This window comes from Ylistrum balloti, unplaced genomic scaffold (assembly GCF_031769215.1).
Source record: "Ylistrum balloti isolate Yb309-2 unplaced genomic scaffold, AGI_CSIRO_Ybal_v1 Utg370240, whole genome shotgun sequence".
Lineage (NCBI taxonomy): Eukaryota > Metazoa > Mollusca > Bivalvia > Pectinida > Pectinidae > Ylistrum > Ylistrum balloti.
The window spans coordinates 1,301,672-1,323,471 of record NW_026782195.1 but is presented as its reverse complement, the minus strand read 5'-3'; the positions used below and the strand labels follow the sequence as shown (position 1 = coordinate 1,323,471).

The following is a 21,800-nucleotide window of genomic DNA, read 5'->3' as shown; positions in this document are numbered from 1 at the left end:
ACATTCATATATTTCTCCTGGGAAGTCTTTGGGTGACACGTTCATGTTGAAAAACCTAAAACCACGGTCGTGAAAAGGACAGCACAGTTTTGATGACTAGGTATAGTGACAATGATATATACTCAATCTACAGTTCTTTATAGACAGTCACAGCAGTAGGTAGAATTACTGCAGATACGTAGATGCGTTTAAAGTGTAGGCCTGCATAAACTGTTAATCTAAACCTGTACGAATTGTTGGTAAGTAATATTTTGTCTACATCTTTAATCAACGAATTCTTCGATGTGGTTTATTCAACAAATAGATTTCAAAAACTTAAAATAAATAAATAAATAAATGAATACACTGAGAGCAAAAGGGAACATCACATACATTCCCGCCGAATGCCCCGACCAGAATCGAACTCGGTCTAAAACGTGATAATCCACGGCTCAACCAACTCACCGGATGTAGAGGATGTTGCAGTAACCATGACAACAATGTCAAACAAAAAAATATTATCTAATCGAGAAGGGAGATAATCTATACATGATTTTGTTTCGTCACACCTACTGTAAAATCTATTTTTGAAAGAATGCCAACCAAACCACCACTAATAAAACCAAGACAATGAAGACTGATAATATTACCCAGCTCTTTCTTCGTTATATGTTCCCTCAACATGTTTCCACATCGTGCAGCCATTTTTTTTCCTGTTGAGGTGATCTGTGATTTTCCTTCCTCGAACTTGTTTTTTTTTCCATCACTGGAGCAACAAGAACGTTGTACTGATTGTCGCTCAAATTGATCTACTGGAGAGTGTCCGTGATTGATTCCAAAATATGTTGTATATCTTATGTAATTACGATACGATACCTTGAAAGGAGACAACATCACACTTCCTTGAGAATATTTCCTGACACTTACTATCATAGACATTATAAGAAATGAAGCCGACACTACGCATGATTTGCCATTACTTTTATGTACCAATAGCTAATATAGAATAGACAATAACAAATATTTCGGTCAAAGACACGCGCAGTACAAAATATACATGTATAGTTCAATGACTCTTCGACCAAAACTCCACGTCATGGCACAAATGTGTTTGCCAATAGCGCTTACAACACCGGAACTTCTACTAAATTCTGTCAGATAGCAATGATTTCTACCGGAGATGTTGTTTTTTTTCTAACATATAAGGGCATCCTCGCGCGACAATATTTCTCGTCAATAAAACGAGGTTATTATACTACAACAGCGAAATTCGTGTACATCATATCAAGAATTCAAGACCATGATGTTAGTCAATAATATGATTTATGTACACGGTAAAATGAATTGCTAAAACGTATAACATTAACGAAGTATTACTAGCACTCTTGTACGAGTCACAGTCAGTCAGCCATGAAAACAAGAAAATAGGATTTACATTACAAAATTAGCAAAAAGGTCGGATTATAGTGAGTGGTAGCAAACATCAGCAATGTAAATAACGATTCAGTGATAATTAATAACAAACTTTATGTAGCAGCTCTTTACTTTTATATAATATGTGTTTTTCAGGCGATAATTTATTATTTGATAAATCTCCAGAATCAAGTTACAATCAGGACGGGTGACCACAACAGCGTCACATCTTACCTGACGAAGTACCATATTTTTTTCATTAGAGGCTCAGTATCAGATCACGTTATTTTCCTGATATGGAAGTTAAAAAATCTTCAAGTGATGAAACTGAAATTACTGCTGGTTCAATAGAAGTCCGGATTACCATGATATCTAGGAACAACCTAATACTTAATCGTTGAGATATGTTTTAGAGCCAGATATATATGAAGTGAAAATTTTGTTATCAGAATGTTAAACAGCGTTTTGTTGAAAAAAAAACAACATTGCCTACAAATGCTTTGGCATTTTGTCAACAAGTTCGTCACAGACTAAGTTGTCTGATTTTTTTTTAATCTAGACCTAGTTTTATTGTGACAATAATATTTTTGTCTACGTGTCTAGTCAACGAATTCTCCAAAATGCTTGACGCAGCAAACATATTACTACTTATAAATAAATCAACACAATAAGGGAAAAATACATTCCTGTCGAGTGTGCCCTGATAGGAATCGAACCCAGATCTACGACGTAACAATATACGGGTCTACCGACGTCAGCTGAGTGACAGACCGGTACATAACACATCAATCAGCCACACCCACTCTTTTTTACATAACCACACCCCTCTCCTATTTTTCTTGAAATTCCCTTAATGTCAACCCTAACCGTTGTTCCCTGTGGAATCTCTTTGCTAACACTGTAATAAAACAATGAAAACCACGTTCCTGTCTAGTGCTATGACAGGAGTCGAACCCGGATCTCTGGCGTGAAAATCCACGGCTATACCAACTGAGCCAAAAAATGAAGAATACACCGTCGGCTGAGTGACAGAGACAGGACTTTACACAGATGCAAGCTACTCCAATCCGCCCCATTTACAATATATGTATTAACTAATATACTACCTGCAGCAAACTTCATTTTCCATGATGCTGGTTGAAACACCCACTCACGCTTCCTAACAGACACACACACAAAACCTAAGAAACAAACAAAATTCAGAAAAAGAACAAAAAATAAGATATTACCATATGTTTCGACATCGTGAAGCAAGTAATGTGTAATTTTTCTTCCCTGAACAATACAGAATATATAACTTCATATTGTAACGGTTTGTCGTTCACACTCCACGTTGTGGCGCAATGTCGTTGTCCTCCCTAGCAATACCGGAATATCTGCCAGGTAGCAACACTTAACGACTTCTTCGTTCGACAATGTATCACTGCATCAGTAAAACGGAGATTAAGAGGTTATTAATCATAAACTCCTTGAAACAGCAATAAATCTCTGTACTTTATATATAAATTTTTTTCGGAAGATAATTTGATATTTGATATGTATCCTGAATCAAGTCGCTGGGATTAGAATAATCAGGACAGGAGTATTTGTGCGTCGCTTCCTGTCTGACTTACAACCATATTTCTATTTTTGTTACTATAAATTTGAAATGAAGTCACAATATCAGATCATGTTTGTCTTTCTCTGTCTAATTTGGATTTAAAACTATGGAGTTATGTAACCGGAGTTTCTGCTGGTTAAACAGAATTCCGGATTTCCATGATATCTAGGAACAACCTAACGCCTAATAGTTGAGATCGTGTTTTAGAGCGAGGCCTTTTTAGAGAATCGGCGTTTTTTAAAATTATGAAGTGATTTCATATATATATATATCTATATATATATTAGCAATTTAGACAACGGTTTTGTTTACATTTTTATTTTTTGTTTTTATGTGAAACAATATTACCTACAAATTATTTACATTTGTCAACAAGATCGTTAGAGTAAGGTATGATGAATCAATAATAAAATTATATTTAATTTTCAGAGATATTATCAAAGTTTTCAACCCGAGGATGGTTTTGCTATCGTTTATTTATGTATATTTGAAGTCTTGATGGCCGAGTTCAGTGCCGTCTTACCAATGACTATTTCAAAACACATTAAAATGAAACGCTGGCTACAGAAATACGAGAGAAAATGAATTAAATCAATATGTTGTCCACACCACTTCAATATTCTACTGCATACTGTGTGTCGTGATATAGTTGTTTGGAGACATAATTCTCTATAGTCTAACGAATGGTATGTTTGCTATTGTGCTAATGTACTAACTAGGTGCACCAGATAATCTCGTGTTAACTTTGACCACTCAGTGTTAATTACACTACAACTGCTGTTTACAATGTCTCGCATACCACACAGGAGGCATAAAATTTGATATACACAAATTTTGTTAAATCAAAAATTATCACCGCATCATTTGTAAATTATCTTGTCTAGATCTCGTTGCACCACAAAAGCTTCAAACGATTCTTGTTTACAATGGTTTTAATTTTTTTAATAGGTCGATTACATAATGAGTGTGTAAATGCATTGTTTGAAGCACTCATTGACCGGGAGTTCCCTCACTAATCATTCTGTCAGTTAAGGACAATGCGTTGTACTGGCGGCTCCCAAATTGCCGTTCTTGTATTCTATTATAATAATCATAGCCTTTAAAACCAATTTCAATGAAAATATTATTTGAATAACTCAAAGTCACGGGACTGAAAACATGTGTTCTTGTTACAACTTAACATTCTGGGTTATATTGTTGAAAAAAAAAGAGAATAAAAAAAGGTAAAAAGAAAATGAAAAATGTTGTTGTTGATGATGATGATGATGATGATGATGATGATGATGACGACGACGACGACGACGACGACGACGACGACGATAATGATAATGCAGTTTCAATTCATATTAAGAATTATTCTTAGTAACACAGAAATTTCAACATCATAACCTTTTTAAGAGTCAATATTGCATTTTTTCTAATCTGTTAATAAAGATAATTCGTAATAGACAAATAAACTTATTGACAAATCTACATTAATTATTATACAGTAACCGTGGAGTAATTATCAGTGACCGAATTCATCGTCATTTACCTCCCAGTTATAACAGATACAAAGGTTTTATTAAAGGTAATCTTCATACCTATTTTCGTAAAAAAACATATCTTGTACATACCATTAACTGAGATTATAATTAGGTACCAACATTAATTATTCCACAATCTCTTAAGTTTTTATGAATGTGTTTTCTAAAATAGGAAAGTCGGAAACGATAATACCATTAAAATACATGTCTCTGAGAATACCTATCATAACAATTGTTTTTATTTAATCATTTCCTAGATACATGCACTAGAGACGTATATAACATAACCTATCTCTGCGCCAAGACTTACAAAAAAAATGTATATTTCACGGTTAACTAAAATCTGTTATCGCTGACTTCATTTACCAACAGTAGGCGTTGTTATTTCTACTTGTGAGAAATATCGTATTCCATTGTGAAAGTTCGAAGATCAGAAATATTGATATGAATCAAAACATATCCTTTCTTTTAACCGTCACGTAGCATTACAGTGTAAACAGCCCTCTTACTAATCAATTTGGCTATTTTAAGAACACGGAAGGGAATCCTCATTTTACCCACAATTCTCAATGGGAATTTCCCGATGAGAACGAGGCACAAATGCCGAAGGTGTTATCCTAGTATTCAGTGAGTATTGCCAAATTTATCCGTATGATATCTTTGTCATCCCAAATTAAAGTGCCCGTATAATTGTTTCAAGTGCTAAAATTGGATCTATTTATGTGCATTATCTGATTATTTATCGTAAAGCCATATTTGTTTTTGTCAATTTATTAATCAGTCCCGTGGTAGTTTTGACTAGAACTCAACCCAGTGCTCGGTTTGTTTACAAAAAGCGCACTTTTCAATCGAGTACCATCTGTCTCTAAAAATCGATGTCCTTTCCATTTTTTCGCAGTTTGAAGCATCCTTATAGCTAACTTATGATGGAAAGTGTTTTATTTTCAACATAAAGTCTTATTTCTAGAAATATTTATCTTATTTACGTGAAGGGGAATTCCTATAGGTAGACCATTATTGACAGTTGCCATATATGGAAGCTGTCGCTACTGCGCATGTGACGCTACCACTTGACACTTCAGTCTTGTAAGATAATATATTTAAAGTGGGCTGTTCCAATATTGCCCCAGTCAGATAAATAGTCCAAACCAATGAACATACCCATCTGTATTACAATAGCTCATCTGGTAATCGGACTATAAAGAAGACAATTATTGGAATATTATTTAGTGTTTACTACCTGAAGTGATCTACGGACATATAGGACTGGACTGTTTTTATTTAATCAAAATTCATGAATTGCTCAAAAAATAGGAAAGGGACAGCTTTTCCTGAAAACTATTACAACATGAGCAGTATTTCAGATTTTGCAATGTTTCGTTTTAATTTGTGGCACAAAAATCCGTTTTTTTCTCATCATGCAGCGGCTGTGGCAGCAGCTCAAGCGGGAAACCCAGGTATCATGGAAAATACTTCATTTGTACCCAATCCACTAACTTCTCCAGCACTGATGGTGTTGGCATCAACAGCTGAAAATCATGAGGGGGCACGGATGCCCGCTCCCCCCCACCACTTCCAAGGACAAAATGTGGAGAAGGACATGCCAACACCTTTTGGTACACCTCCCTTTACAATGTACAGGCCCGGGGAACATTTTCCCCCTCCCCTGTACACACCCGTTCCCCCATATGTACGTGCAAACCTGGAACGAGGGATGGGGCTGATCAACCCCGGGGGAGGGAGTGCATTTCGTCCTGTCAGTAATCCTGAAGGTGTAGAGAACTATCATTCAGCATTTTCTTTGGCTAAGAAACCCAAACTTGACGAGTCCAGCTCAAGTTATTCCTCATCGGAAAAGTTGGACAGGGACAGTTCTGACCCTGCCCAGGAGGGTCTGGAGAGTAAGGGATCCACACCGTTCGTTAAGGAAGAACGCCCCTCCAGTATTAGCTCTGTAACCAATTCTGAAAACTTTTCGGATGGGGGAGACTTTGACAGTGGAACCCCAGATCCGGAAGGCAGATCACTCCGAAGTAAGTTGTTAATTAATTTGTTACCTGAAAAGTTTTCTTATTCTGACAATTTTTTTTTTATTATTATTTCATGAAATACTAATCCCTCAAAAATATCTTTTTTCTTATTGAAAATTATTAAATAAAACATAATATTGTATCTCTGATTCAATATTGTACCAGAGAAATGATTCTAATGGAATAATCTGTCGGTTCAAACTTAGTTATTGAACTGACATTTGATCAGTAAAGAGAACGGGAGCTCATGCTGACCTAACAAAATACTGAAATGATTTAATCGTTTAAAAATCAATGAAATTGAGCAAGTAATATTTCATATTTTATTGAAATTCATTATATCTGTACTGCACAGCTTGTGTGTGGTAGTGATAATTAGTGGAAATTTATCATTTCCATCAGCTAAACTGCCATAGAAAAAAAAGCCATTGCCTTGTTTAATATTACAAGCGCTGGACTGATCCCTTTGTCCAAACCTCGTTAGGTAATACAAATTAGGATTCTTCTATTTAAACTTTCCACAATTTTCCCGTAACCTTTAAATTGTAGAAAGAAGAATGACTTTAATCTATTCATGAAAAACCCATCAGTTGGTGACAGTAGGGTCACATTTCTGATAGTTAACAATTATAATAAATATTATTTACAGTTGAATCATTATGTGTGGCTATGTACACTGATATTATGTGTGTCTGTACCCACTGACACCAGCTATATATAACCTACAACCATTGTGCATTACTGCTGTCTCGTTCCGCATATATTTTTGTTTAAACTTTTTAATAATATTGGCATGGTTATAATCCACTTACAGTCCTCTGTCTACTGATCACCAGAAGTCAGTACTCTGCAGACCTATTATTCCAGTAGGTTTTCTCAAAAGTCCTGTGAGGATTTGATAGAGAAGAAAAACTATGTTTACTTGTATTGTGTTACGAATAACATTGTAACAATATCTGAAGTTTCTTTCTACACATATCAGATGAAATATCTTCTTAAGTATTATATATGAAAGGTTTCGAAACAATTTTCATTCACGGATGAAATATGTTTTATAAAAAACTGTATACATTTTTGTTTCAAATCAATTTCATAATAGTTCAGAAAAATAAATTATTGCTCTTCATATATTAACAATACATGGAACATTTCGTACGTTGTGTTAAAGAATTGTAGTTTAAGTGAACTTGAATTAAAGCCAAAGAAAAGAGAGAGAGAGATAGAGAAAAAATCACATTAGCTATATCAGTTGTACTTGTATCATCTTTTCAAAAACAGGGACGGATAAAACTTCATATTTTCATCTATAAATGAAAGTCAGTATAATTAACTTCTTCCTCTCATAATAATTAATTTAATTAATTTTTTTCCAGTAATTGATTGTAATTGAAAGAAAAAATTCAATTTTCATTCTTGTTCATGTTGTTATTCTTGCCCAATGACCAGATGTACACAATGACGGTCTCTCAATACAAACTATCATGATTTGAAATTATAAATACACTTTAACATGCTAGGATAAAATTGAATTGCTATTAAATATGCAATTTTTAGTAATTGTCATTGTTAAACATTTGATATTAGAGCTTGTTAAATATTGTGTTGTATGACTGTTTTGATCAGGTCAAGGGCTGTAAACTTAAATGAAAATTAATTAATGTTTAGTATCTACTTATCAATTAACATATTACATATAGTGGAACATTTCATTTCCTTTCTGATAAATTTTTCATAGTAATTTTCATTTTGTTTATCATATATAAATATATTTCTTATATCTAATACTGTAACAACATGTGTCACGGTACTCCCTTTTGTACCGCTAACTCTAGAGTTTAAATTTTTTTTTTCAAATAATTACTGAGTGTATATAAAAAGCTTGGAAATTATATTAAAAAAATGAATTGGATATATATATATATATATATATTTTTCTTTTGGGGGGAGGGGGGAAGGAAGTAAACATCTGTTTTGCTTGTCAACACGAATTTGAATAGATGGTGTTAATTTGACGGTAAAGTACATCATTGCACGTCTCCCTTCAATAATGGACACTTTTATTACAACCGATAGAATTGTTATACTTTAGGGAATATTAGTTAGAATTTTAAACCTAAAATATTATTTCACTCTGGTGACCAGACAGTTGTCAATTAGTGGCCATGCGAAAGTACAAGATATCCCCCTGTAGGCGAGGGTCGAAAGTGAGGGTCATTCCTTCAGTTCTTCTCATGTGAAAATAGTCCTGTAACCATTTTCTAGGGAGATTAAAGATTTTGGAAGTGATTAAAATAAAATGGTCTCTTCTCAAAATTGAAGGAATTGCAGTTACTGTGATAGACAATAATGTTGTTAAGGATCCATGGTAAAATAATTCTGTGCAGAATTGTTCAATAAAGGAAGGTCAACCAGTTCTTGTTATAATTTATTATAATTAAGACAGAAATTTTACTTTGTTTTATTACATTAAGTCGAACTTAAAACATACTATATTGTTATTTTTCATTCAAAATAACATTATCACAACAAAATTTAAATAGAAACTTCACTGTTGTATTTTTCATGGAAACATATTCATGAATAGGATTACATTACCGGTAATGCTGAAATTGAGGATATGAAAGCATATTGTTATTAAGCAAATCTCCTTTGTACTCTTTAAACTACATAATATTAAGATTTATAAAATTTGCAGGTCTGTTTAACAACACATTTTTCGTAATTTTTTTTATTCTATTCCTTTCAATGTATTTCTCTTTCACAAAACAATATGCAAACCTACACAAAAAACCATAACTACAAATTATGCACATTAATTATGCAATATTATGTTCATAACCAGGAATAAAATATCAATACCATGTACCAATTTTTAAAGTGTTATATAGTTAGAAAAAAAGTGTTAAAGATGATCGAGAAAATTAATTCTGGTGTTTTGATTGATTTTAGAAATGAAATGAATTTTATTTAGACATTTTCCAATTAATTATTCCACAAATTATCTTTCATTCATTCTTTCAAAATTTTTATGGAATTTAATATACATATTTTTCTTCACCACCCACCTCCTCCTTTAATTTCATTTTTGATAGGGCAGTTAGAGATGTGTATTCTTCTACGTGTAAACTGAGAACTTGAATTATTTTTTCGTTTTTTTTCTACCTGAATTATTCAACAGTTTTGCTGACATAAATTGGGAAAATAGGATATTTTCTCTGCAAATATGCACACAATTTTGTGAAATTAAAACTCTTTGTTATTGGAACCTGTTTTCTGTTTTAAGTGATATATATTAATTGTATGTACTTGTGTATCAATATAGAAATTACGTTTAATGTGAAATATGGGAGACACACATTTTTTTTTATTTAACATCAGTATCCTAACAGGCTTTTCATTATTCTGAAAGCTCCGCCCCATACCTTCTTACAAGTGCACCTTGCTGCTTAATGAAACTTCCAACATTCTCTGACGAATTATTTCTTAATATTGATTTCTGACAAAATAATGACTTCAGTTGATAAGTTTTGATAATTTAACAAATTAAATTTGAAAATTAAAATTAAACAAAACAGGAAACTTTTTTTTTCTTGAATTGAGATATTTTTGTTTGTAACTCTGAAGGTTATGCTGGTATACTTTATTGTTGAAATAGACATTTTAAAGACTGATACAATCAAAGACATTTCTCCTGGTGCAGAAAGGACTCAATCATTTCCGGTATATGTAGTGATGTTATTCTTTATTATTTATTTTCTTACAATTGATGAATTGTGATTAAGTTATATCAAGTTGGCTTGGACGGACATACTTGAGAAGTCTTAACCCGGGAGGTAACTGGAGAATCTGGGGAAAACCAATATAATAATGATAATGATATTGCCTATATATATGCCAGATATATTATTTGTTGGTTTTAAATATTATGTGAAATAATCATATATGCTTCCATTTTAATACTTTTTGTCAGTTCCTGTAGCACTTAAAAAGTCTGTAGATCAAATATAAGAGATGGTGTGTTGTGTCAGTAGAAGGTTAGGATGGCCACAGTTATAAGAGATGGTGTGTTGTGTCAGTGAAAGGTTATGATGGCCACAGTTATAAGAGATGATGTGTTGTGTCAGTAGAAGGTTAGGATGGCCACAGTCATAAGAGATGGTGTGTTGTGTCAGTAGAAGGTTATGATGGCCACAGTTATAAGAGATGATCTATTGTATCAGTAGAAGGTTAGGATGGCCACAGTTATAAGAGATGATCTATTGTATCAGTAGAAGATTATGATGGCCACAGTTATAAGAGAAGGTGTGTTGTGTCAGTAGAAGGTTAGGATGGCCACAGTTATAAGAGAAGGTGTGTTGTGTCAGTAGAAGGTTAGGATGGCCACAGTTATAAGAGAAGGTGTGTTGTGTCAGTAGAAGGTTAGGATGGCCACAGTTATAAGAGATGGTGTGTTGTGTCAGTAGAAGGTTAGGATGGCCACAGTTATAAGAGATGATCTATTGTGTCAGTAGAAGGTTATGATGGCCACAGTTATAAGAGATGGTGTGTTGTGTCAGTAGAAGGTTATGATGGCCACAGTTATAAGAGATGGTGTGTTGTGTCAGTAGAAGGTTATGATGGCCACAGTTATAAGAGATGGTGTGTTGTGTCAGTAGAAGGTTATGATGGCCACAGTTATAAGAGATGGTGTGTTGTGTCAGTAGAAGGTTATGATGGCTACAGTTATAAGATATGGTGTGTTGTGTCAGTAGAAGGTCAGGATGGCCACAGTTATAAGAGATGGTGTGTTGTGGCAGTAGAAGGTTAGGATGGCCACAGTCATAAGAGATGGTGTGTTGTGTCAGTAGAAGGTCAGAATGGCCACAGTTATAAGAGATGGTGTGGTGTGGCAGTAGAAGGTTAGGATGGCCACAGTCATAAGAGATGGTGTGTTGTGTCAGTAGAAGGTTGGGATGGCCACAGATATAAGAGATGGTCTGTTGTGTCAGTAGAAGGTTAGGATGACTACAGTTATAAGTCACTTTTCATATCTTTATTAACAATACAAATAAAATATTGTAGCCCTGTCCCTTTAACCAGAGACCAGAGGGTCTACATAGACTAAAACGTGTGGTGGTGGGCAGTCCTTATAATTTGCCAAGTTAATCAGAAGATGTCTATCACTGTCATAGGTAGATAATAAAATACCTATTTCCTTGGGGGATATTATTAACTTTTTATTGAACTAAGCTCTTTACATGTCTCCTTGAAAAGCAGAGTTACTTGGTCTTTGTGTTGGGGTCTTGGAACCTTATGGCCTTGCTAAGTGACTAGCTTGCCTCGGGAGCAGGACCGTGGTGGGTAACTTACTGACCCAACAATGGCCATAGTGCCTGGACACAGGTTAGGTGTCAGGTAACATGTAATCTCAATGCCAACAGACTGGTCAGTGTCCACCCCCTGTGGCCTATCACAACATTTGTCACTTTTTTTAGGTTCAAGTGTGAAATGTAAACCGATTTTCTGATTTTTATCAGCAAATTACCAGAAAATTGGTACACTATGTTTGACACCCAGCTCTATAGCGTATTTGAATCAATTCAAATCTGTTTGTTAGACTGGCAAGTGTTTACATACTGTACATGTACAAGGAAACATATTGGAGATAAGATTATGTTGTAGTGGGACATGGTTTTCAAGTTTCTTGTGCCTATAATTTGTCACATTAGTGGTAAAAGTGAATAAAAAATCCAATTTAACGAAAACTATTGGATAACATAGCAAGTGTTTGTTGATGTTAATTACTTTAGAAGTACACATTTAGTTACAATTGTATTAATGTGCTTAAAATATCTTTCTTCCACTAAACTTACTGGTATGCAAGATAATTAAATAAGTTTTGTAATGAATCTATAGGGATAGATACAATATATTGCTGTAAATTTCTGAGTTTTCAATGTTTTAAGCTCATCTGATGAAATGTATGGCAAATGAATTCTAAAATAGAACCAACACTGCTGTAACCATAACTGGTTAATATAAAGGTCATTCTGTTACAATATTATAATCAGGAGAAAATACAATAGGTGGAAAGTTAGAGAAAAACCCAACTACAGGTACAGGTACAAAAACATAGATTCCTAGGAGGAAGAGGCAGTGGGGTTGGGGGGTTGGTTGTGTCATAATTAAATATGTTTCGACTAATACCTGTGAGTGACGTATAGTAAGTATGATGCTATTGTTATAGAAATTTGATCGCAATATTATAGAAATACTATAAGACAAGCGACCCCAACCATTGTCCAACCTCTCACTGAGTATAGAAGGAAAAGTATTAAATGAAGTAATCTAAGCCGTTTACAGCAGTCCTGTGTTCATACCCAGTGTACAGATGTAGGTGTCAGTAAGTAGGTATAGATTTACAGTAGGTATATGTCTCTACCCATTCAGATATACAATATCTTTGTCCTCCATGGCATTGAACCTTAGCCACACGTGCATAAAATTAATTTTGTTATATTTAATATAATTGGCCTTAGTCTTATAATTTTGAAATTATAAAAAGAGAAGAGCTCTGTTAAGAAGTAACCTACTATATCTGTCTGAAGTTTTCCATACTACTGATGTCTGGATTGGCGTGGGCAAGTTGAAAGAAGAAATTTCTCCATTTACTTCAGGTCATCTAAAAGACATCTTCTCTAGATGTTTAAGTCAATTTTACATCAAACTTTTTTTATCACGTATGTGTAGACAAAATTTTATTTCATTGAAAGAATTTATGAAATTTTCATCATATGTTTGTAAAAATGTGAAATATTGTTATAAGCTCATGACTTTTTTTAGTGTAAGTATAACCCTTTTTTTTATGTAATTCATGTATGTATATAAAAAATTGCCTATATACTAAATGAATATCGTTTTTTATAGATGTTGTATTGATTGTCCATACAGACAGGTTGTTGCTAATAAATATGTCCAATTTTCCCGACATGATCACGATGATGTAAGCCAGTGTACTAGGCTTACATGTAGCAGCCTTCACTCTGTCCAGACTTATACATCTCTATCAAACACTATGATGGTCCGAGGCCGCATCTACCTGTCATTCAAATAAAAAAACATAATAATACAATTCTGTAAGAATGACATTTATAGGCAATTAATATCTACGTTTATAGTCTGCTTCCTATTTTTCATATTTCAATTGTCAATTTTCAAGCTTCTTTGGAGTTTTGTATGTTGGAACAGTTTAAAATGTGACTGGATTTGAGGCTTTATAATATCCATACTCAATGTACACTAATTCTAATTTATCAGAGGAAACTTGGAAGTTGAACTAGGAAATCCAGGAGTCTGCCAATTTGTGCCAAACGTTCTAATTTGGAACATATAGGGATAATAGCTTTTGTTTCAAAATATTTCATTTCTAATCAACAGAAGTTGAATATCTATGTGTACATACTTGGTGTTCCAGAATTCTTTGTCAATTATGTCAAAAGATTGTTAACCAACTGAATTTTGCATCGCCATAATTGTGCATTTTCAAAGTGTAACAAATTTTCCTGTTGATCTTATTTCATGATAGGTAGTCTTACATCCATGTATTTAGGACTGGTTTTACATCAGACAAGTACAAAGCTAATGCTTAATGGAAACTAGCTTTAATATGTGAAATTATTACTGTTTTATGAGATGTATTGTATGACAGTCATCTGCTGGTCGACTAGAGTTTACATGTAAAAGGCCTACTGTACCTGTGATTGAACTATTTTGTGGGGGTAAATATTCACGAATTTTAATCACCTGCGAAATATGCAAAAATTAATTCTGTGTGAAAATAAGTTAGTTTACAGTATTCCAGAATTGAGGGAATTTCCTGCTGGCAAAACTTTACAAACAAATATGCATATGTTTACTAGACTTATAACATGTGTCCTGTGTGGGATTCTTAGACACACATACATGGACCTTCCTGCTTTCAGTATGCCCAACACTGGAGAGCACCTGTTTACAGTACTTTGTTAATAAGATTTCATTTCCTTGTCAGAAATGCTAATTTTTGTCATTATTTTGGCTTGATCTGTTGAAACAAATGGCTATATTAAATAACAGGATTTGATAGAAGTCGGAGTACTGATAGATAATTGATAAGAGTCAACTAGAAATGGAAATTTTCTCATCGCTTAATGATGTTATATATAAACTTTGATAAATTAAGAATAATGGGAATCCTTCTGTACACTGTATAGTTTCACGTTTTATTCTATTTTTAGTAGAATCTACATTTTGCTCAGTAATATACTATATTTTATATAAGATATTAAGAAAAACAGAAAGTCACATAAAAAGGTGAAATTTGTGTCAAATTTTCTTCAGATTAGTAAAACTGAGAGAGTTGATGTATCATGTCCCTGTGGAGAATTAACGACCTGATTAATTTTGGTTAGGAAACCATTAATGTTAACCGAAAACTATACAGTAGTAAAGCATACGGTATTCAGTAGTCAATGATATTACACTTTAGAAAACAGTGAAGGGCTTTTATAGTTAGGAGTTCACCACTGTGGAATTGTACATTAATTAGCAACAGATTTTGACAACTGTGACTGAGACATTTCGTAGAAGAAAACATTTTTCAAAGTTGAAAACTTGTGCATATATAATATCAGCCTTATTATATCAATTAGTTTGGACCATTTTGAAGAATATAATTGAGTTTCTAAATCAAACATTCAATCGATTGTGATTTTTGTCATAGCAGACAGAACTCTGAATTTATGATGGTCCAAAGTACAGGAGTTGACATGTTTGGGTGGATTAGAGGGTGGTGCAGGAAGGGACACTTATCAGCACCCGTTTCATCCTTTCTGATAGTTGTAAGTCATTCAGATTTATGGCTAGAGTAATTTGTAACATAAATGCAGAAATTTTCTCGCCAAGATAATAGAAATTGTAATCTTCTTGTTTGGGATGGTTTAGAGTAGTATAACTTGGAGGAACTTATCTGGTCTCGTCCTATGTGGGGTACGTATCCCTAGCTATTTCTTATCTGATGAAAAACAGTTATTTATGTCTCCAATCACAGCACACGGATTTGTATTTTATCAAATAGGCAGGTTATGCAAGCTTATTGTGGAATCAGATGACAAGGCGAAAACTATTAGATAGGAATTTATCACCCTTCCCAAAGCCCCATACAGATCAAGCCATGACAGTTTTAAACTGCGGTGGAGATGTCTTCCCCCAAATTCATGAATTTGGATTACATCCCAATCACACAGTGACCATTAACTACTCCGATTTAAATGAAAAGTGAACAAGTGTTATTTTAACACTGATGGAAGTTGTTTTATTTAATCAGCTTGTGCTAAGTGGGTCCTGAACACTTAATACAGCCGGTGCTCAACGAATCACCCAGTCTCCTCCAAGCGACAGTCCACAACAAATTTTTCCATTATGGAGGGATTGGGCAAAAGTTGGGTTTTATTTCGTCCTCATAAAAAAAGCAGTTTGTTTAGGTGGCAGCTAGTTGGCGTTTTATATGCATTGAATATTCTACTGGCCTTTAACTTAAGCTTTCCCAGGCCAGGGAATAGTATTTCAATGATGTCCTCCCGGAGTTAAGACCCTTGGTTATTGTCTTGCGATACAGATCACCCTCTCTTGGAATAAATGCATAATTTGGTCAATTTGTCATTTGGACCTTATTGTGTTGGTGTCACGCTCCTCACTATATTTACTTGTCACGTTTTGATTTAGTACTCCTCCATTCTTACCTGGCCGCAGCTCTTTGATATAAAGGACAGATGCACAAGCTTATTCCCTCGTCAAATTGTGATTAAGTCCCCCCTCATACCATTCCCATCCAAGGTAACAGCCTTACCGATCTCGACTATTTCAATCTGATTCAAATATTACTTCCATCTTTATTGCTAGATTTCATACTAATGGGCTGTAACTAAACAATTCATATTCTAAATTTGAAAACTGTTTTTTTTTGGTTAAAATCCCATGACAAAGCACCAATGAGATATGCTTTTGTTCGACCATCACTTCAAATCATGCATCAAAATGTTTTATGTTTAAAGGGGAAAAAAACGGCGAAAAGGGGGCTGTGCCATACAAATGTGTAAATTACATGCAGCTTAGGCATAAATTTCATGCCAAAATATGTTTAAAAGTGATACTTCAATAGCAATGATTTATGGAATATTTCCTCCTTGCCGTTTTCCGAAAATTACTACTCATCAAATGGCTATGATCGGAAAGGGTTATTTGAAATAGCGACCTTCTATCCATCGTATAAAGACCTAATCCTAACACATTTGGCTGTGTGCTCGTTTATCTCCATCAAACTGTCGTCGGAGCAAAATCACGAAAACTTAAATCTCTCGTCTGTTTACCTGTTCAAAAACACAGCATATTCATCGAAACAAAATAGCTGTATAGTTCACCTTAATGTGTTGAGGCCTTCAATAGGCCTACCTTGGTAAATGTAGTGAGTCCCGCGAGCACTACTTAATCTTGGGAGGAAGTGGAGATCAGTTGTATTGACTAGTGGAATGGCTGATTAAATAAAGAATTTCTTCAAGTTAATCACATTCTGGACAAGTGCATGGCATTAAAAGCTTGATTTTTAGTGAAGTTGTCAGCACGGAAAATTATTGAGAAATTAAATCAATTAATAATACGTCTTCGTCAGGTGTAGGATTTCTAAAATAACATCATGTCCAGTCGTTGACATTATTGTTGCACTTAAAAGTAGTGTGTAAAATTTTGAATTTCAGCACCGTCTAAAAAAAGTAAATTTGTAAAATAAGGAAACTTATCTTCAAATAGAAAAAGTTTAAATTCACTTTTGTTATAATAATCTGATCTACTTTTATTCAATGCCAGTTGAGATACTGGTTATTCTGGTTATATCCGATAAATTCTAAGAATTGTGGAACGGTATCACTGATCTGGTTACGAAGGAGTCTAGTACAGAAAATGAAATGAGAAATCTGAGAAGAAATTCTGTTTGAACTAGATATATATATTTTATACATGACATAAAGATAGTTGTTTTATTAAAGTGATTAAGAAAGAAAACCTTATTCAGTGTCTTTCAGTTTGAATGAAATAGCCTTCTTTAAAACTATATATCAAAGCATAACATGATCCTGTAAATAAATATCAGTCAGACATTTACAGTAAGGGACATACTACATCAATTTTTTATATAGAAATCTAAACACTGAAATATTACCATATCAACTGAAATACCACACAGAAAATCAAGTAGAGATATTACACTGAATTTTTGATGAGGAACAAACACACTGAATATTTACTAGATATATGACTACTGAATATTTACAAAAAATATTACACAGAATATTGCCTGGATATACTTCACACAATATAAAGTAGAAATATCATACAGAATATTTACTAGAAATATTACATGGAATATCGCCTAGAAATATGATACTGATTACTGATGTTATATGAATTATCAAGTTGAAATGTTAGATTGAATTTTTATTAGAAATATTACTCAGAATATTTACTAGTAATATTACTAGTACTATGAATATTTGTTAGAAATATCACAAAATATGTATTGACTAGGAACATTACACTGAATATTTACTAAAAATATTGCACAGAATTAGAAATACAATAATATCTAGAAATATTGCCCAGAATATTTACTAGAAATATTACTGGTACTCTGAATATTTAGTAGAAAGTATGTATTGACTAGGAACAGAATATATTTGCTGGAAATATTATACTAGGTAATAACTAGAGATATTACACAGGATATCTACTAGAAATTTTCAAACAAAATATGAATTAGCAATATTAAACTGAATGCAAAATAAAACTTTTACAGAGAAAATTACCTTGAAATTTATACAGGATATATTAACCGAATTACTACACTCAAAATAAACTGAAGATATTGCACTGAATATCAACTTGTAAGGCTGTCAATCGAGTGAAGCACCTGTAAAAAGGGAGATGATATTGCAATGTGAAATGTATTGTTATTTTGAAGGGTTTTGATAAAAGTCTTTTGTACATCCATGTTTCATAAAATTTTGACTTATTGCCTGTGATTTCTTTATCTGTGAGAAAAGTTCCCACCCTGTATTTGAGATGTTATATACAAACAGTGCATTATGTTGACTTATACTGTTATACATTGCTAATGGGTCATGCTAAATCTTGTTAATTCTTGTCAGGAGTTCACAAAGGGATAGCCCTACAGTTAACATTTATAATTTGCTTTCAACCAGACCTTCAAACTGTGGACTTTCTCAGATGATACAAGCTATTATGTAGCTGTAGAAAATTAATTTAGACACCCTATTCATTGGTGTGTTTTCCCTTGATGTGCCAAATCTTGAAACACCTTCTGTAGACTTTTCCACACTCAATCATGATGATTATACACAGAATGGACAGTCTGTGGGATTTGTTTGTCAATTTCCTTTCAAAAACATCTAATAGAATTGAATAAAACTTAACACAGTGCTGTTACCCATTGGGTCAGTGGTATATCAGAGGAAGGGGCTGAGTATGTAAAGTGGGTTATTGTTCTTGGGGAGTGTCAGCACTAGTAGTTAATACAGGGATCTGATATACAGGTCTTATCATCCTGAGAGTAGTCCAAATCAATTATACACCCTATACCAGTTTAGCTACTTTGGGTAATTTCTGTCAGTCCATGTTGATATTGTCATATAAATGAGGGTTATAAGCACACATAAGAAAGTTTGTGAAATCAATTATAGTACCTGAGATTTTAAATTGATCCCAGGTGAGTTATTGCCGCGGTATAAAACTCTTGTCAACATTGCCTCTAAATCTGAGGGATCTGGCTAAGAAGTAGGGCCAATTTATGTTTTACCTATAGACTAGGGTAGTTGATACCGTCATGATTATTAATTCCAAAGCACGTACATTCCTGAAATGGCACCTTGATAATGTCAAGTTCACAATGGGGGTATTGGCTTAATGGTAAACTCTACATTAAGTCACAATCAATGTACTACTGAAAGGAATCAACAAGTTATTAAATAAAAACAAAATTTATTGATAATTTTTTCAGCTAAAAGAAAAACATTTTTTGATTTTTTTTTTTTTTAGAATTGAGACACATTGAAGTCAAATTTGTGGTTTGTAGCAGTGTAAGTTCTTGATTATTGCAAATAATCAATATTGGTTTATCAGAATGAAATAAAGATGTTATACACTCTTTATGTCTTGTGAAAGTGTATCTTTTTTTTCTTGAAATAAAACTGAAAGCAAAATACATGTATTTTGCTCACCTTTAGGAAAAAAGTTATTTATTATAAAAACTAATTCATGTATTAATTCTGCAATAATCAGGGTAGGGAGCCAACACATTACTTTAAAAAATAAGAGGATGGGCTTATTACAGGACATTAAGCCCAGGAAGCCAGCACATTACTTTTGAAAAATAAGAGGATGGGCTTATTACAGGACATTAAGCCCAGGAAGCCAGCACATTACTTTTAAAAAAATAAGAGGATGGGCTTATTACAGGACATTAAGCCCCGGAAGCCAGCACATTACCTTCAAAAGTCAGAAAGTTTGCTTATTACAGGACAACTAGATTAGGGAGCCAGCACGTTACGTTTAAAAGTCAGAGGATGGGCTTATTATTGGACAGTGGTATGACATTTACAGACTTCTATTTCATAAGCCATGGTAGAGTTTTGATTGAAGGTCTTTGTGTTTTATTTGTGGCATCACAAGGCAACAACTCAGGCTTCCTATTACATTGTTATATTACCAAAATGAAATAGTTGATACTGAGGTTTATCTCGTGTTTCTCGTCAAGCTGATGAAACAAGAGATATCCCAAATCTAAATTTGAAGAAATTTTCCATTTTGTAAACAATTTTGTAGCCAGGAACATATCTAAATCCTACTCACTCAGTAACTGATAATTGTTGCCATCAGAGCTCAAGGTTATCAAAAATACTGATAATTTATTCCACAACATGTCGTCAAGTTCATAAAATTTTCTGTTTTTTTTTTTTTTTTTAATTTTTTTTTTAAAATCTGGTAAAGCTCAACAGTTAAGTTATTCAATCTTAGGCTGAATTGACTTTTGATGTCCGGCTGAGTTTATTTCAGTATGGTCAAACTATTCACATACAGGTATCCCTCTGATTATATGCTGCCAACAGGCATGGTGACATCACTCCGATGTTAAGATATTATAATGATGTTGTGTGCTGATATCATAGTGAATAAGGTATAAAGTTTACAAAGAAAAAACGCAGGTCACATCTTAGGACTTCTTGGGGAAAATGTAACAACAGAGAATGGAAGAGAAAAAAGCAAATACTGAAACCATAGTTAGACTGCATGTTGCATCAATCTTAGTTACTGTAAACTGATTACTTTTGGAGGGGAAGTTATTTTCATTAATTTCACGGGTACTGCTAACCCACAAAATAAGACGTTCAAGAAATAATAAATTGTTTATGATAAACATTTTCTTAGCATTAAAATATTTCGTGAATACTATTTATCCACAAAATCAAACATCAAAGAAAATAAATTTTTTTCTGAAAGTCTGAAAATTTGAGTTTAACAGAAACATTTTATTTTACAGTGGAAAGTAACTTCCTGCATTGCTACATCCATGTACATATATGAACACTTTGTTTCAAAATTGATATTAATCATTTCCATAAATTCCAGTTTTATTCTGTGTTGCACATTGAGACTGTGATGTGATTGTTTTTACACTAATTCAAGTTGTCTGTTCATGTCAAACATCTATTACTTGTGTTGAAAATCAAGTACAATTACTTTAATTGAATATTGATTGACTAAAGTATTTGAACGTTTATAACAATATCACTGTGTAATATTAGCAAATTCTGTTAGGGTAATGAAATAACTACACTTGCAGGAAAGTACCAGATGACAGAATCAATAGATTGTTTTACACAGAAGATGGAATGATATAGTAATACAGAGATTTGCAGTGAATAAGTGCATTTAGTCTGCGTAAGGTTGTAATCTGTGGCGTCATTATGAATTGGAACGAAGCGTACCAGGGACCCAGGTAGATTTGCCCAATGTCTATGTTTAAGATTGTAGATCTGTCTGGTGATCGACTGTTTGATTTTGTATCCGCATTGAACTAAGAGTCACGTTTGTATTTTGTGATACGAGTGCATTTTGATTTGATCACATGATTGATATTCGTTGGTAACTTTCATAACGAGGTTGGTTTCC

The 21,800-nt window shown here is 33.5% G+C and overlaps 1 protein-coding gene across 1 annotated transcript in view; it reads left to right on the top strand.

Annotated features, from left to right (window-relative positions):
* The first annotated feature begins 5,812 nt into the window (after nucleotides 1-5,812).
* Nucleotides 5,813-21,800, top strand: part of LOC132552147 (E3 ubiquitin-protein ligase Rnf220-like) — a 64,476-nt gene continuing 48,488 nt past the window's right edge. The window contains exon 1 of the mRNA XM_060216287.1: nucleotides 5,813-6,551. Coding sequence (XP_060072270.1) covers nucleotides 5,813-6,551 — 739 coding nt within the window. The remainder of the gene's footprint in view (nucleotides 6,552-21,800) is intronic.